This window comes from Nothoprocta perdicaria, unplaced genomic scaffold (genome assembly GCF_003342845.1).
Source record: "Nothoprocta perdicaria isolate Ctin4 unplaced genomic scaffold, notPer1 scaffold_118, whole genome shotgun sequence".
NCBI classification, from domain to species: domain Eukaryota; kingdom Metazoa; phylum Chordata; class Aves; order Tinamiformes; family Tinamidae; genus Nothoprocta; species Nothoprocta perdicaria.
Window position 1 is genome coordinate 689,804 of NW_020454294.1, and position 17,656 is coordinate 707,459.

The 17,656-nt window shown below is 50.1% G+C and overlaps 2 protein-coding genes across 3 annotated transcripts in view; one reads left to right on the forward strand and one right to left on the reverse strand.

Annotated features, from left to right (window-relative positions):
* The window catches only part of DAAM1 (dishevelled associated activator of morphogenesis 1), a 65,985-nt gene extending 57,010 nt beyond the window's left edge, over window positions 1–8,975 (forward strand). For both annotated transcript variants that reach the window (XM_026053771.1, XM_026053772.1), the window contains 9 exons: window positions 583–667; window positions 1,509–1,615; window positions 3,247–3,335; window positions 3,439–3,607; window positions 3,962–4,069; window positions 5,886–5,946; window positions 6,354–6,485; window positions 8,174–8,344; window positions 8,742–8,975. In XM_026053771.1, the coding sequence (XP_025909556.1) occupies window positions 583–667; window positions 1,509–1,615; window positions 3,247–3,335; window positions 3,439–3,607; window positions 3,962–4,069; window positions 5,886–5,946; window positions 6,354–6,485; window positions 8,174–8,344; window positions 8,742–8,951 (1,132 nt within the window). In that variant the 3' untranslated portion in view covers window positions 8,952–8,975. The remainder of the gene's footprint in view (window positions 1–582; window positions 668–1,508; window positions 1,616–3,246; window positions 3,336–3,438; window positions 3,608–3,961; window positions 4,070–5,885; window positions 5,947–6,353; window positions 6,486–8,173; window positions 8,345–8,741) is intronic.
* A 7,601-nt stretch (window positions 8,976–16,576) lies between these two features.
* On the reverse strand, window positions 16,577–17,656 carry GPR135 (G protein-coupled receptor 135; the record flags this gene model as incomplete). The annotated part of the gene is made up of 1 exon (XM_026053743.1): window positions 16,577–17,656. A coding segment is annotated over one exon (1,080 nt), but the record flags the coding sequence as incomplete, so codon positions are not given.

Below are 17,656 nucleotides of genomic sequence, written 5' to 3' on the forward strand. Positions count from 1 at the left end.
AGGTTTCCAGCTTGCTGCACTTTGAAGCACATGGACGATTTCCTCCACCYCTTTAAAAAGCCCCCAGATTTTGGATTTGTTTTGCTCTTCCCGAAGGGAGGCTACAGCCTAACATGACTGCGTAACACCAGCCTTGTTTCTCACATTTTTGTCTCAAAAACACACATTCTGCTGCACTTTGGGATGGGTCTTTGCAATTCGGCTGCAGAGCAGGAATTAAGGTGTCTCAGTCTCTTGGCTGCATCTGTGCTTGGCTAGGAAAATGTTCCTGGATCCATGGATCCATCCACAGGCTTCTCGCCCTAGTTGCCCGCTTGCGTTGAAGCCTAACCCAAGAAGAGGGCAGTGGGTTCCTGGTGCCCCTGAACTGRTGCCAACATCCCCACAGATCCCCAGGGATGCTCCGGGCTGCTGGAGGAATTTCAAGGCTCAACAGGAAGCCAGAGCCTGGGACAATTGTGGCAAGGGACTCTCTGGGACCGACRAGACTGATGGTGTGGGAAATTTCCCATCCTGAAATGGCGGTTGGGATTGGGCTTCATGAGGGAGTGACCCTCTTCCTTCTCTCCTTCCACCTGCCAGGCTGAAGCTGTCGAATGAGGAGATCAAGCGGGCGATCCTGACTATGGATGAGCAGGAGGACCTTCCCAAGGACATGCTGGAACAGGTGGGTGATGCCAGCACGAAGCTCTTCCTTCTTTTCGGAGCACCTTTCAAATCTGTCCATGCCATGCCAGCCCCGAACATCCTATCAGCTCCTGCAAAATGAAAAGGAGCTGCAAGGCTCCTTTCCACCTTCAACCATAAACCCTGGGATTGTAAAACCCTGCGGCCTCCTTAGCGTTGGGGTTTGGGGTGAGCAGTCCCAAAGCACACCTGAATGCCTGGTTAGAGAAACAATAAAGCAACCAGATCTGGGAGCTCAAGGCTTTGCAGTTTGGCTGTGCCTGTTATGTGTTTTTGGGCTGCGATTTGCTGTTCTTGCTTGGTAGGGGGTTATTTTTTAATTGCTTTTTTCTCTTCAAAGCTTGTTCAGTGTCTGTGCAGCCTTCAGGAGGCCTTTTTGAGCCCTTTGAATGCTTTGAGGAGCATTTTATCTGCCTGTTTACTTGCCTGACTCCATAAATTCAGGGCAGGGTGTTTCAGCCTGTCTCAGCAGAAAAGGGGAAGGTTGCACAAAACTTCCATCTGCAAATATGTAGAGTTGCAGCAAATGCGAGTCCCTCTCATCTCCTTAAAGAGGATTGATGTTGAAACCTCCTTGGAGTCGACATAGAACATGTGTTGTAAAACTGAAGTGATGGCAGGGCAGAAACCAGAGACACAAATGTGATGGGGTAACAGGAGGAAGGAGGAGGGGACAGTGATAACATACTTGTTTTTGTAGATTTTGAGTCATTTTCTGTACATATTGAGACAGTAGTGGATTCAAGGGGCTGGGTCACCAATTTGCTCATGAGGAACCATGCCTGGATCTCATGCCTACAACCTTGCTTTCCCTTGTTTAGCTCCTGAAATTTGTTCCTGAAAAGGGTGACATTGACCTCCTGGAAGAGCACAAGCACGAGCTGGACCGCATGGCCAAGGCAGACCGGTTCCTCTTTGAAATGAGCAGGTAGGCTGCCTGATCATGAGGCTGCTGCTCCATGAAGGCTGGGCTGCAAACCTGCCACACTTGGTGTTTTGCATGTCATGCACTCCCTCGTGCAGAGCTGAGCTCAACTGAGGCGCAGCATCTCTGCTCCTGGAGCACCAGCGGTTCCCGGGGCTCTCCCAYGCTGTCTACCCCCTCCTTTTGGGAAGAAAACTCATTCTGGCCCAAGTTTTCTGCAAAAAAATGAATCACTTGCGTGATGGCAGAGGCAGAAAGTGCTGTTTGCGTGAGAGCAGTTCCCGAGTAATGTTCCTTTTCCACCAGCACTTACATGTCCTAAAGAACACTCAAGGCTGATCAATTTTTGCCATGCATGTAGCTCTCCACGCCACTGAGAGCAACACCACACCTCCAGCAATGCCCCGTCCCTAAGGCTCTTGAGAACATACAAGAAGGAARGGAAATGTCATTTCTTCCTGATCCTGGTAGCAGTCATTTAAGGCTTAGGGGTCTTGAGGGATGGATAGCCTTATCTTTTGCATGCACATCCTCCAGAGGTGCGGGCTTAAAATCTTGAAGCTCCTTACTTAAATCCAGCTGAATATTGAGCTCTCTGTTTTTTTTGCTGAGAGGACTTTCTTCCCTGAACTTTGAGCAAGTTACTTGGTTGCAAAGTCAGTGAGTTTCATAATCCACCATCATTCCAGGAGGTCAAAAATAGAAACATTCCTGTTCTCTCTGAGAAACACAGCACTCAATAACGTGCACGGTGTCGTTGCTGAATGTCAAAGGCAGGTAGGATGGAGCTGTGAAGTTCAGACCTGARCCCTCAGGGCTGGAAGGCATCCAGAATTAGCTTTCCTATTTCAAATCACCTTTTCTTCTTCACAGTCTCTTGCCCAAATGTTGCCCTCATGCCTTCATCTTTTGCAAAGTCCAACATGCTGATGCAAGTATTTCCTCTGAGTTTAGGCCCGGCTTTTTAATTTCCCGGTGGCCTGTAACTGAGAGTGATGTGTTTGCCATCTGATTAATGCAGCATGAGTGTAGCCCGTGGCTTTGTTGTCTCTGAGCATGTCTCCTGTAGGCCCTGGTCCAAATGACTCAAATCACACTTAACATTTGCTCATAATTGAGATACTGCTTAGCCTAAATATGACCAACATGAGCAGTCCCTAACTTGCCCAGCGCAGGCTTGGACAAGGATTTCTTGCTGGCCCTTTCCCTCAGGTGGGGGCAGATGATCCTTTTGAGCATCTGTAGGTCCAGTTTCAGCCATTCTGGGAGCTGTTGTGTCTGCATCCACTCGTAGCCTATGGCAAAACCACTGAGAGCCCCGGTCTGATCAGCATCTCTGCTCAGGAGTGATCTTAAGCAGATTCGTTTTTGATTGCAGTAGGGTGTAAATATGCACTTTTGAACCTCTTGAGTTAAGGATAGACTTAAGCCTGTGCATAAGAGCCCACCAGAATGAGACACTAAAAGACTGAGTTTTAAGTTGGCATTTTTTCCCCACCCCAGTGTAGTTTCAGAGAGAAAAGGGGTCRTTATTTGTGATTCAATGTGGCTGAGTTCTGCTTTGTAAGGACAGCTTTGAATGTCCCTCTGCCCGGAGCAAGCCACGCTCAACCTGCTSCTCTCTGTCCTGGCAGGATAAACCATTACCAGCAACGACTGCAGTCCCTCTACTTCAAGAAGAAGTTTGCAGAGAGAGTTGCAGAAGTCAAACCCAAGGTTGAAGGCAAGTGACCGGATCACATGTGGGTGATGCAAAGGGAGTGATGTGCCCTGGGGAGAGGGGTTTGGGGTGTGCAGGGGTGACATCCATGTGTGTGTCCTCGCAGCCATCCGCGCCGGCTCCAAGGCCGTKCTCCAGAGCAGCAGCCTGCAGCAGCTGCTGGAAGTGGTCCTGGCCTTCGGCAACTACATGAACAAGGGCCAGAGGGGAAACGCYTTCGGGTTCAAGATCTCCAGCCTGAACAAGATTGCGGACACCAAGTCCAGCATTGACAAGTGAGCCCTCCCTGGCCCTCWTCTGTGGCAGGTTCTGCTTTCGCTGGTGGGAAGGATGATGAGTCCCTGGCTTTGGGCCATGAGTCTGTCACAGCCTTCCCCTCCCTCCTCCTGGCACTTCTAGTTAAGCAAGCAGACATTTTGGGGCAGGACGGGTTTGAAAGGAACCAGAGCTGAAGATGAACATGGGGACTGTTGGGGGCTTCTCTTTCTGGGCCTGCAAGGAGTGCCGCTCAAGACTTGCACCTCCTCAAACGCCGTGTCAGGTTGTGGGGGTGGGATTGAACCAGGGCTGCCACTGGGCTGGGSAGCCAGAACGGCCGCTGTCCTGACCTCAACTTGCCTCCCTCCTAGGAACATTACTCTTTTGCACTATCTCATCACTATCGTGGAAAAGAAATACCCCAAAGTTCTCCGCCTTCACGAAGAGCTGCGAGACATCCCGCAAGCGGCCAAAGTCAAGTGAGTTGGGTCTTGCACTCGCATGGGTGCCAGGTCCTTGCCGTGCTTCGCTCTTCCCTTCCTGCATTTCATTCCTGTGCTCCCATCAGAGGGTGTGGGATGCTGGGCTGGATTGGGTGCTGCTGGCCACGCTGGCCAGAAACCAGGCGTTGAGGCAGGAGACAAAAGCTGGCGATGCAGCAAGCATCATCTGGGGGCTGTAAATCCCAGCCCGTGCAGGAAAGGGCCGCAAGGCTCCGTCTGCGAGGGAGGAGAGCTGCCCGGAGCAGCCATTTCCTGCCGCTATCTCACCGCAAAAGCATTTAATTAATTCCTAATGAAATGTTAAGTAATCCGTTGGGAAGGAGTTGTGGTGCAGTGGCAGATACAGGTCAGCTGTGAGTGCGATGGGGAGGTTCTGTCCCGCTGCACACGCAGTTTTGCTGAAGCCCATGGGACACTGGGGTGCTGCCCAGCGCTGGCTTAGCCACCAGCCTGAACCACTTGCTTTCCCCTTCAGAAACCTCCTCCGTTTCTTATTAAATCCCGCCTGTTTTGCTGTGACCTATTCAAGCAGGTTCCTGCACCCCCTTCACAGGCTGGAGCCCTGGTTCAGCAAAGCCCTTAAGCACGTGCTGAGCTTTAAGCGCATGAGGAATCCACTGTTGCTCTGCAAAGCCCTCAAGTATGCGCTTAAGTCCCTCTGAAATCAATGGGGCTCTCTTCGGGTTTGGAAGTTCGGTGTGTGCTTCCGTGTGTTGGTGCTTTGAGGGTCTGAGCATGTGACGGCGAGTCAAGGATTACCCCTTCCAAAAGCAGCAGGCGTGCGATGCAACCACGGGCGTGAAAAGCGCCTTAAACTGCAGCTTTTTAGGCACGGGATAGAAAATATGCGTGGAATTTATGATGGCTTGTGGGTCTCTTGAGCTTCAAAGTGCTTTTGTACCAAAGGGTAGATTTGAGTTTACAAGRTACAGGGTTGAAAACCTGTAATATGTGAAGTATTTTGGGTGGTAAACATTATGTTGTTTAACACGCAGAATGATTTGCAGCTTGTGTTAGAATCACAGAATTGCACAAAATTGCAATTCAATCACAGAATTGCACCGKCGAGGAGGACTGGGTGGCTACGACATCCTTGGGCATCAGTGCAGGAAATCATCCCACGTGGGTCCTCTGCATTGGGCACCATGTGTAGTGGCTGGCCTTGGCTCAGTCTAGAGGGAAACCAGAAAGTTTCTAAGTCACTGGAAAACCCTAAATCCCCCCATCCCTGCAGCTGTTCAGCAGGATTGCTCCTTGAGTCGGTTCCACCACTAGTAATGAGCTGCAGCTCTTCCCAGCCCTTCCTTTTCCCAGGCTAGACTTGCCAGGAGCGCTTGCTCCGTGACCCAGCGTTGCTGTTTCCAGAGCCCCCAGCCCTAGGGAGATGCTCCTGGAAGCTYGCCGAGCCCGGTGTCATCAATGTCAGAAAGCTGCTGTCACTTCTGGTGACAGAAACCCAAAAGCTCTTCAGCTCAGAGCTGGCTGGGGACTGAGGCTCCACATAGAGAAAGTTGGTGTTTTGTTTTTCATCACAGTCCCTTAGATTAATTTAATCCAAGGAAAATGCTTTGCTTTAAAACAAGCAGCTGTAACCACTACCCGAGAGGCTGCTCTCCTTCCTAGCTCAGGGAGCATCAGCACAACTGGCAGCTTGAGAGACACTAATCTGCAAATGGGAAGCAATGTGTGAAGCACTTGGGTCTTTTTAATGGAAGAACATGGGCAAATTGATTAGAGTGCGGTAACGTTTGCTAGGAAAGGCTGAAAATTAACATTCTGCCATTTCTAACAGCATGACAGAACTGGAGAAAGAAATAAACACTCTGCGGAGCGGGCTGCGAGCCGTGGAGACCGTGAGTATTATTTACTGCCTTGCTCATCCATCATCCTTCCTAAGGGAAGTGGCACAGGGAGCTCCTGGCAAAGAGGCTTTTATCCCCTTGCCTTGCCTTCCTGTCCCGCACTTGTGCCCGTCCTCTTAGGGCTGTTAGGGATGGAAGTTACTGTATGCATGAGTTGTATGTGATTCACCAGGTAAGTCCAGTGGTGGTTCCTGAGGAAATGATGAGAAGAGAGSAAGAGTCCTTAGGTTCACCTTGCCGTTTGGTGTGACTGGGCACTAGTGCACTATAACCAAAAGATATTACTTCGAGACTAAAGAGCTTCTACTTTTCTTCCTGGTTGTGCATGTTTGTGTCTTTTCTCAACCAGAATCTCATCAGATGCACTTTTTTGTTTGTTTGTTTGTTTTTTCCTGAAGGAACTGGACTTCCAGAAGTCTCAGGTTCCGCAGGCAGGAGACAAGTTTGTGTCTGTCGTCAGCCAGTTCATCACATTAGCCAGCTTCAGCTTCTCAGATGTGGAAGATCTTCTGATGGAAGCAAAAGAGCTGGTAAGGTCACTGGTGTCAGTGAGATCCTGGTTGCATTTCAGCCTTTCCTCCAGGTGATAGGAGAGGAACCCTCCTGCCATTCACAGAGCTTGTGTTGTGTGTTAACATCTCAAGTGTCTCTCCTCGACGAGATCATGCAACATATCAGATGTCTCCCCGCCATGAGGTCTCATGTGTGTGAGGCATGGGGAGCATCCTGGGGAGACTCTGGCAAGAGAAAGGGTCTGGGATGCTCCTCTGAGCATGTGGGTGAGTGGTGCATCCCTGTCTGCACCAACAGACTTCTGGAATCACAGATGAGGCCAACAGAGTTTTTGTTGGGASACAAAATGTACTGTAAGGAACTACAAGGCAGGGGTTCACCTTGGAAGAGTTGTTAGGGGAGAAGACAGTAGCTCGTTTGTAGTAGATCTGAGCAGATCTGAGTTTTGGTGAAGGGCTTTCAACTTTCAGGCTGACTTCACTCCGTTTTTTAAACATGCCTGGATTCAAATCGTTTTATCATTATTTCTTAGGAAAACAGAAGCATTGTTATTTTGTAAACTGTATATTTTGTGAGGGAAGTGTTTTCAACCTTCCTCACACCAGAAATAAGGCAGAGAAGCCAATACCTTAATGAAAATCAGCAATACCTTAATGAAAATCAACAAGAATTACTCTGATTGATTATGGTTGATATTGTATCACCTGTCAAGTTCCTCTCTGCCTCTCCTAGTGCTAAACTTCTTAAAACAATAAAAGAAAACAATTGCCTAAATGTCTTACAAAGGGCCTAAAACATCTCCAAAAAGAAAGCTAAATCATACAGGCAGGCTTTAAAAACGTTCTTCTCATTCAACAGAGCAAAATCAAAGCAACTAATAAATTTGTGCTTTGATTTTCTTTTCCTTTCTTTTTTTTTTAAGCTTCCATATCTCAGGAACAGGCTGTCACAACTTTAGCAAACTTTCTGTGCACAAATAGTCTCCTGGAGGCTGCAAGAACAAAGGATTTCAGCCCAAAGGACAAGGCGGGGGCTCCTCGGGGACGCTGCTGCCTTGGCAGATAGTGCATGTCCCRTCCTGACCTTTGCTACAGCTTTACTCAAATCACTTACGTTAGTAGTTTGCAAACAGCATGGAAGGCCGGAAGGCTTCCCATTTTCCTGCCCGTTTTCTGTGCCCAGGCAGAAATGCCTTTTAAAAGCTCCACCAGCACATTTGGTTTCAATATCAGAGCATGTGGCAATGATAAATAATGCCCCAAAAATACTTCAAAGAGAAGTTAAAAGTGTGGGTTTCCCTTCCCCTGCCGTGTTTACTATTAGTTTTATGTCCTCAGTCTTGGGTCCCACAATATTTTGCTTCCTTGTTTTTACGGCTGGTTAGTTAATAAAATTGAGTTAGGGACCATGGGACACTAAGCAGAACCAGAGGTGTGAAGCTTCGCATGTGACTTTAAAGAAGGGTGTTTTAAAAGGAGAGGTTCTGGGTGCTCCCCAGGTGGGCTAATGTGTGGAAGATAAGATSGGAGATGATTTATTCCAAGTTTAATTCAAGGCTTAATTAATCCTGTCCCTGTTTTTATGATACTCCTTATTCCTTGAAGCATTTCTCTCCGATTCGTGAGGTCAAACACTTCCTGTGGAGGATTTTACTGGCCCAGTGGATTCCTCTTCTTAGACTAACAGATTCCTACCTCTCTCCCAGTTTTCTAAGGCCGTGAAGCACTTTGGAGAAGACACGGACAAAATGCAGCCWGACGAGTTTTTCGGCATCTTCGACCAGTTCCTTCAAGCTGTGACCGAGGCCAAGCAGGAGAATGAAAACATGAGGAGGAGGAAGGAGGAGGAGGAGCGCCGCGCACGCATGGAGGCCCAGGTGAGAGAGAGATGGGACTTGGTGGGGTTGGCCTGGCCCACGGACCCACCATCCTTCCCTCTTGGGTTATTTAATTAACTCACTAATGACTTGGGAGGTGGCGTGAACTTGTGTCTCCAGTAACTGGGCCTTGCTGAAGAGCTGGGCTCCTTCTCCAGCTCTTCCTCAGGCTTCCAGCTCTCCCTTGGTACATCCATGGATCTYCTCAGGAGATCTCTGGCACCTAGGCCAACGCCTTGCAGCCGGCTCTAAGCAAAGAAACCCATTTTTCCTTCTTTTTAAGTACTTTTATTTCGCTTCCAAGCTGCTCGGGAAGGGGAGGAGGGCCCCAAAAGGCTTCGAAACGTGGTATGGGGTCAGCGCTGAGCTCTCTCTCCCCATCCCCATGCCCACACAGCTGAAGGAGCAGCGGGAGCGGGAGCGCAAGGCGCGCAAGGCCAAGGAGAGCGGCGAGGAGGGCGGCGAGTTCGACGACCTCGTCTCGGCCCTGCGCTCGGGCGAAGTCTTCGACAAGGACCTCTCCAAGCTGAAGCGCAACCGCAAGCGCATCGCCAACCAGCTGGCCGACGGCAGCCGCGAGAGGCCCGTCACCAAGCTCAACTTCTGAGGGACCCTTTCCAAGGGGAGACCATGCGCACACGCAGARAAAAAAAAAGGAAAAAAAACCACAAAACACAAAAAAAAATAGAAAAAAATGAAAGAAAGAAACATTTAGCAGTCTTTTCCAAGTGGCTAGTTTTTTTTTTTAATTATTATTATTATTATTATTATACTGCCTTGTGATGCGAACTGAAGCAGTGGCACGCTCTGTCTCCGTGTGGGTGAGTGTGTGTGTACATACGTACTGTATATACAGAGCCGGGGTGGTTGCGTGGCCGCAGACAGGCGTCGGTGGGGGTGTGCGTGGGTTGTGCACGTGTGGGTGTTGTGTGTGGGGTGGGGGGGCTGTGGGTGTGCGCACAGCCGGGTGCACAAGCACAACGCCGGGGTCGGAGCTGTGCCCGGGAGCCCCGTCCTCGCCCGGCAAAAAAAAAAAAAGAAAAAAGAAGAAAAATGGAGTAAACACAATCTGTTTTTTTGTTTTTTTTTCGTTGTTATTCCAAAACTTGAACGTCTGTGCTTTTGTGCTGGTTCCCGGGTGCTGGTCCGTAAACGCTCTCGATGATTCTCTCCAAGCTGGTTTTTGCGGGGAGGAAATGTTCCTTTTCCCCTGCCTCCAGCCCCGGACCTGCTAAAGGAAGGAGCCCTCCAGAAGGTGCTGGTGGCCCTGGCCATTCCTCTGCCTGCTCTTCCCTGGGACAAGCTGCATCCTCACCCTGCAACCAGGACACGGGGCCGCTCCAGGTACCGGGGGCTGCTGCCAAACCCAGCRCGGGCAGCGGGCAACCCGCTCACTTCCCGCTGCGCCCACCTTTTTTGATTTCATTAGTATTATTTTATACATATATATGTATTTTTAAACGGACACACACAGGAGCAGCATCRCCAAGAAACTTCCGTCTCTTAGCAGCGTCCTTTTTTTTTAATTTTCCTTTTTTTTTTTTTTCCTTTTCCACATGGTTCGCTGTCCGCTGTCGTTGCAGATCTGTAAGCAGAACTACCTGTAAAATGTTAGTCCAAAAAGAAGAAAAATAATAATAGTAATTAATAATAATAATGATAATAATGATTCAGAGCTCTCAGGGAGTAATAATTTAAAGGTTTAGAAAATTAAGAATTGGAGAAGAAAAAGTAAACGCCATTAACATATTAACGTTTCTATTCTTAAATTATGCTGAATATATAGAGGACTGTTACTTTTTTTTGCTTTTATTTATTTGTGGTGTGKTTTTTTTTAAGAAAACAAAACCTTTTTATACCATCAATACTTCTGTGACCTTTTTTTTCTTTTCTTTTGGGTTTGTTTGTTCAGTTTCCTGTGGAGAGATGAGTTTGTCCCTGTTGCACTAGGTATTAACACTATTTGAAATAAGGTTTTTCTTTTTTTTTTTTTTTTTGTCGGATAATCGGTATTACCGGTGGGGTATTGGGTTGTCAGTTTCCTATGTGTACTGTATAGCAAAAGTGCTGTTTAAAATAATTTGTATAGAAAAAAACCTATGGTTTTAAGCACCTGAAGGCCGTGGGCTCTGTGTGCTGTGTGAAAGCTGTGAAATGTCACTCTAAAAAGAGTTGTCAAGAGCTGTGGTTTTACCATTTTGTTCTTTTCTTCATTGCAACTTTTTGACGCACTGTAGATTAAAGAGAAAAAAAAAAGAAAGAAAAAAAAAAAGACGACTTTCCAAGTAGCATTTAAAGCAGTAACAAATACAGCAGGTAAGTGCAAAAGGAAAAGCAAAAAAGTCCAGCACCTGGTGTCAAAGCAGCTGCAAAACCTGCAGATTATTTTCCAAGGTGGAGTTAAGCACTTTGCTTTTAGAAGGAAAGGGGAAGTAAAGACAAGAAAGGTAATGCTAATACTATTCCTTAACTAAAGTGCCTCTATTTATATTTTTTATTTATGCTGAAAAAAAAAAAAATGGGGCTGATGATACGATTGAGGGAATGGACTTTTGGGGGGAATTAAAAAAAAAAAAAAAAGTACAGATAGAGAAAAGAAAAAGGAAAAAAGAAAAAGAAAATCCTGGCGTCTGATGGTTTAAGGAATGGTTGCTCATGTGTTTGCGTTGAAGGCTGTGGGGGACCTCGAGGACCCATCGCTGTCCTGGTGCCACGTCCTACCATGACACTCGTCCTCGTGCCCTCCCAGGCCTTCCTGTGCTTCACAGCAGCCTCGTTGCGGGGCTGGATTTGCCATTTCTCTGTTTCTCTTTCCGAAAAAAGAAAAAAAAAACAAAAAGAAAAAAAATTATATATATATATTATAAATAAAAGCAGAGGCTGTGTGCAGGTAATTCCATGTGCCATTGTTGGAAACTACTTGTAGGTCGGTGCTGGTGTAAGTAGTCACTCTTTTTTTCTCTTGGGTGTGTATTTTCAAGAAAACTTTTTTTTTTTTAATACCAAAAAGGAGAAAAAAAAAAAAAGTCTGTAATAATTTGTAAACTGAAGTATCTGTCTTGGACCTTATTACGCTTCGTAGTGACCGAGTTAGTCTGTTAGGCGCAAGAACGTTGTTAGTGGTAGCTGCCAGGAGGTGCTGTGTAATGTCATGAGACTGTACATTTTCTAAGACGGCAATACGCAATAAAGGACCCGAATTATTGCAGTGTGCACCCCTCGCCGAGCCCGCACGGCAAGGGAGGGGRAAAATGGTGTTTTTGGGTGTGGGGGGGCTTTGTTTTCATTCACGGCTTTTGCAGCGGGGCTGTTTTGGGGTGAGGGCTTGGGGATTTGGGGTTGGCACCTGTTGTTGCTCGGTCAGCCCGCCCTGTGGCGTTGGCTTGTGCTAATTGCAAGCGTTAATCAACACCCCGAGWCTCTCGCAGCAGTTTGCAGCTCCCATTTCCTCCTTCCAGCTGCTGCTGCTGGTGTCTCCATTGCATTTGGGGGAAAAGCGACTGTTTTGCACCACGCTAGAGCTGAGAGGACCCTCGTGTGTCTCTCTTGATGTCCCTGAGGCTTTTGCAGCTGCACAAACCCCCTCTGGTCCCATACACACTCTCCCAAGGGATTCCAAAGGATCACACCATCCCCTTTTCCACATATCCYGGCTCCAGAGCTTTTGGTTTTCTTTCTTTCCATCCCCCAAAGCCTTCGCCCCATTGGGATCCCAGGAGCGCTTCCTAACTTTGAACCTTGCAGGAGATGCCRTGCGGGATGTGTGAATGGGAGATGGAGCAAGGCAGGCAGCCTTGGAAAACCTGGGCAACCTTGGGAATAGCAGCACCACCCTCTGGTGGCACCTTCTGGACTTTGCACTGGGTCCTAGCAGAAAAGCAATCCCACCARCTTCCCTCTGCCCCATTCCTGATGTTTTCAGGCAGCTACAGGGTTTTTCCCACTGTGGGACGGTCAAAATGTTAAATTTTGTGTCTGAGTTTCCCCCACTACATAGCAGAGAAGGCATAATTTTAGTGCAATCCACACTAATTTATCTTTTTTAGAGCTGATCAGGTGAAGATCACARATTTGGGACTTCTCTGTGAATTTCTCTGGTGTCCAAGTTTCCAGTCCGCGTGYGCTGTGTGCGAGTGAGCTCTGCAAATCCACTCATGCTCAATATAAGATAATCCAGAATTATCTTCTAGATAAGATCTGGTTTCACAAGTGATCTTAGTTCCCTGGTTGCTTTTGAGAGCCTCCCTCCACTCTTTGCTCACGCAATGATGGGGCCTACGAGCAGGTCTGGATTTCAGTGCATTTCCCTCAACCTCAGGATGCAGGAATTGCGATAGGCACATCCAATACTTGCCCTTCACATCATGTCAGATAGGCTCTATTGTGAATTTTATTTATTTTATTTTGCAAATCAAACCCGCACGTGCTGCTGGGCAGAGGTTGCTCCTGAAGACACCAATCTTTGCATGTTCTGCCTCAGTTTCCTGTGCGTGGAGAGCGTGGCTCTGGCTTTGCAGGACACGGGACGGCCAAACTGTGTGAAGAACAGGCCATGAGTAGAAGGAGAGAGGAACAACCCCAGCCACACATCTGGCCCAGCTCCCAGCACCGGCTTCGGCGCCTTTTCCTCAGAATTGGAAGCCAAGCCGCGCTTTTCCCAGCAACTCCTTCCAACGCAAAGGAAGGGGCAGCTGCGGGAGCCCCTTCTCACCTCTGCGTTTAAGCCCAAACACCAGGATTTATGGCTGAAACGGGTCCTGCTTCAACTGCATGGAGAAGCAAGAGGCTCTTCCAATGCCAGAGGGCAGCGCCAAGGATCTTCATTCCTGGCCTCCACCCAGCACGTGTTGGAGATCAACACACCAAGATCACAGAACCACARAATGGTTGAGGTTGGAAGGGGCCTCTAGAGATCATCTAGTGCAACTGTCCTGCYCCAGCAGGGACACCCRGAGCACGGGGCACCCGGGCGCATCCAGGYGCCTTGGGAAGATCTGCAGAGCAGGAGCCTCCGCAGCCTCCCTGGGCAGCCTGGGCCAGGGCTCGGGCACCCTCACACCAAACAAGTTCTTCCTCACGGSCACAYGGAGCTGCCTGGGCTTCACCTTGTCCCCTTGCCCCTTGTCCTGSCACTGGCCACCACCCAGAAGAGTTTGGCCCCCTCCTCCCTACATTCACCCTTCAGGTATTTGTAAATATTGATCAGATCCCCTCTCACCCTTCTCTTCTCCAAGCTAAACAGGCCCAGCTCACTCAGTCTCTCCTTGTACGAGAGATGTTCCAGTCCCTTAATCATCTTAGTTGCCCTCCRCTGAACCCTCTCTAGAAGCTCCACATCCCTCTTATGCTGGGGAGCCCAGAACTGCACACAGTACTCCAAGTATTCCAGGTACTCAGGTACTCCAAGATCTGTAGCAGGACTACGTAGCTGCTGGGCAAGGCATCACACATGCCATGAATTCCTCGAGACCGTTTTATTCTCCCTGCTGTAAACAAACTAGATCTCTAGAGGTCCCTTCCAATCTTAAACATTCCGTGGTTTTGTGAAACCCTCCAAAGGGCAGCAGGCATTTGGTTTAATGATTAATTAAATCAAATTAATGCACTTTAATGCATCTTTGGGTGCAACTTTAAGAAAGGTCCATCTAGGCCTTGCACTGCGTTTGTCACAACACTTGCTCTGCATATTTCTATTCGGACTCGGAGGAAAGGCTGCGCTGGCATCTACCCACGTACACAAAGACGTGCGGAGAAAGGGAAGAGGGGATGTTGGATTTCATTCACGGGAACTGTTTTAATTCTGGTGATTATCATCAGCTATTACWGCCCGTCAGGCTGTCACTTACAAACTGGTAATTATCGCAGTTCTTAAGTTATACTCAGAGCATTTGATCTGAACTGAGACTTTGTCTGGGGATTAGGAAGGGAAGGGGAAGCAATGACATGAATGAACATCACTGAATGATCATCAATGACTTGATGATCAAGTCAGCGGCAGAGCTACCACTGATTCCAGTCTGAACAGCACCTTTTGAAATGCTTTTCATTCCTACAGACTTAGCATTTCCCTTCTGTGCTGTAGCACATTAGTTATGCCAATGGCATGCACGCTTTGCCAAGTGATACTTGCGTGGACGGGAAGTGCTCCGGAAAGATCCAGGAGATGAGCGGCTGAAGAGGCCAGGGCCCATTTGTAGCTGTGACATTACTAATMTTGTCACTGGTGCTCAGGGCTGAGTAGCTCGAGTCATGGACCCGTTGCCACCAAAGGGAAGGTTGGAGCAGCTGGAAGAGAGACATGAGGGAGGGAATGACACCYCAAGAGCCAAGCACAGCAGTGCTGTGCCTTCATCTTCGTTGTTTCTTAACCCAAGATCCATCCCTTAGTTTGTCTGCTCTTACCAAGATTCCTCCATTTGGCAGGAAAAAGAAAAGCTCCTCTTACATGTAAAAGGTACAAAAAAACCCTCTGATTCTGGTGCTGAAGACGGGCAAAGAGATCAGAGGAGCCCACGCTGGGCTCTCTGGTCCCACCTGCCATCTATCTCGTTCAAGCCAATCTGGGCATCCCCACAGACACCTCTTTGCTTTGCTTTTGGTGGCCCTTGGGCAGGCCAGGGAAGCCAAAACCCTTTGGACCAGTCACCAGCGTTCACTCCCTGCTCCTCTCAGAAACACCACCAAAAACCTGCTCAATTTGCAGAAACGCCAAGATTTGCACGGGAAAATAGCACAGCTGAGAAGTGTCAAAGAGCCACATCTTCTCCCTGCGGACTTCAGGAGCATGACAGATGAAAATTACAGAACTGATTACAACGCGAAAAGTGATTGCACTAAAATTTCACAAACTATTAGGTCTCTCCCTCTAATCGCTCCCCTGACCTTTTTTCTTTTTCAGAAGATTCCCTTTAAATGCAAAGAATTATACCAGGTGGAGACACTTTAATCTTCTGCATAAAAGATAATTTATTTCTTGCCTCACTTTTACAAAATAATATGTCCACTCAAGTCACAAACAGCTGAAAAAGCTGGTAACACAGTAACACTGCGTGTTTAAATACTGTACAGGAAAAACATCTTTAAATTGATGAAGATAAAAGAAAACCCAATCTTTAATTTCTGAGTCAAAACACTAATTTAAGGCTTTAGGCCCCTGAGCCTGTGGGCAAAAAAAAAATCATACAAACAAATTTCTATGAGTTATCACTGTGCAATAGCACTTCAGCTGTCTGATGTTGCATTGATGTTATATTCTTTTTAATGGCAAGCAGTTTTTAAATGTGCAATGCTAATAACAGATGGCTGCTATCAAGCCAGTAATACCTGCCCTGTGTGGATAGACATTGTCACTTGCTGAAGCACACATGGAGCACATGCTATTGCTGCACTTCTCCTTTGGGACATCCACCTTCCCGCAGCTCCTCCACGCAGGGCTGGAGCCGTGCTGGGGAGGCGAGATGCTCTCAAACAGAAAGCGGGTGACACCAGAGCCCACCCCCACATCCTTTTCCTCAGTTCTGTCTGGAAAGCTCTTATTATTTCGCGTGTTCTTAGCATTTTTAAGCTGACAGTACCTGTGTAACAAAAAAAAAAAGAAAAAAAAATTGCTGAAATTCTAGCAACTGAAGTCTTCTCTCCCTTCCCCTCTCTCCCAGCACGCGTTGCTCATGTCTGCAGACATCTGTCACAGCAATGCTGGTTTGTTCTGTCTGGGCGTATTTCTCATTTTTTTGTTGGCTGTTTTTAGTTCTTCCTTCAGGCTGCCACTCCCTTCACACGCGAGGGGCTGAAGCGCCGTTTTCCGCGCCGCCATGTTCTCACAGCGCGGTGTTTTCCCCAGCCTCCTCCAGCCGTCGGTGCCCGGCTCCAGTCCGTGGGCTCGGGCCGTGTCCGTGTGTCTGTCCCTTGGGATCCTGCGGGCACTTTGGGCCGACCCGCAGCCATCGCCGCTTCCTTCCCGCAGTCCAACCCTTGCACTGGTTCCAACATGTGGAAAAGGAAAGGAAAGGGGAAAAGGAAAGGAAAGGGTTTCTTTTCCTGCAGATCCTCCTCACCACAGGACTGGTCACACACCAGGGCCCACATGATGGTAAAAAGACATATATATAGGTATGTATATCACAGCATGGCTCCATGAGTCCCACCCGGACGGTTCCTGGCCGCAAGCAGCTCCRGCTGGCGGCTGTTTCCTCAGGGGGGAGATGCCCACTGGGCACCGGCACCGCGCTCCGCTCAGAGGCTCGTGTCGACCGCGTCCGCCCGGGCCTTGGGGGCGGCCTCGGCGGCGCCGCGGGGCTGCCCGTCCCGGCAGAAGAGCACGGCCGGGTTCCTGCAGGCCCACACGGCCGCCCCGGCGCCGCCGGGCCCGTGGAGGCAGCGCTCGCGGGCGCGCTCGGCCCGCCCGTCCCGCTCCGGCCGCCGCGGGGGCCCCGCGCGGCTCCTAGTCCGGTAGCCGCCCTCGCGGCTGCGCCGCAGCAGCACCGCGAGGTTGGGGTTGCGCGCCGCGTAGATGAGCGGGTTGATGGCGCCGTTGGCCCACGCCATGCCGCTGGCCACGGCGTCCATGGTGGGCGAGAAGGGCAGGCGGCCGGCGGCGGCGGCCAGCCCCAGCACGCAGTAGGGCCCCCAGCAGCAGATGATGGAGACGATCATGATGAGGACGGTGGTGGCCGTGCGCATCTCGCCCTGGGCGCGCGCCAGGTGCCCGCGGGCGGCGAGCGGCCGCACGCGGCTCCCGGCCAGCCGCGCCGCCCGGCAGATGTTGTAGTGGCAGAAGCACATGAGGGCGAAGGGCAGCAGGTAGCAGAGCACGATGAGCGCCGCGCCGTAGGGCGGCCCCAGGCGCGACGAGCCCCAGGGCAGCACGTAGACGCAGCGGTCGGCGCCGGCCTCGTGCCGCCCGTCGCCCGCCAGCCCGTACCAGGGCCCGGCCAGCGCCAGGGCGGCCAGCCAGGCGGCGGCCAGCAGGCGGGCGGCGCGGCGGCGGCCCAGGCGGCGGCGCGGCTGGCGCACGATGGCGCAGTAGCGGTCGAAGGAGAGCAGCGCCATGGTGAGCGTGGCGGCGATGCCCAGCCCGGCGTGCAGCGCGGCGCCGGCCACGCACAGGCGCTGCCCGGGCAGCCAGRCGCCCGGCGGGCGGCTCAGCGCGCCCAGCAGCGCCAGGGGCAGGCAGAGCAGCGCGCCCAGCAGCTCGGCCAGCGACAGCGACAGCACGAAGGCGTTGGTGACCGTGCGCAGCTGGCGGTGCCGCGCGATCGCCAGCACCACGGCGCCGTTGCCCAGCGCCGACAGGGCCATGATGAGCAGCAGCGC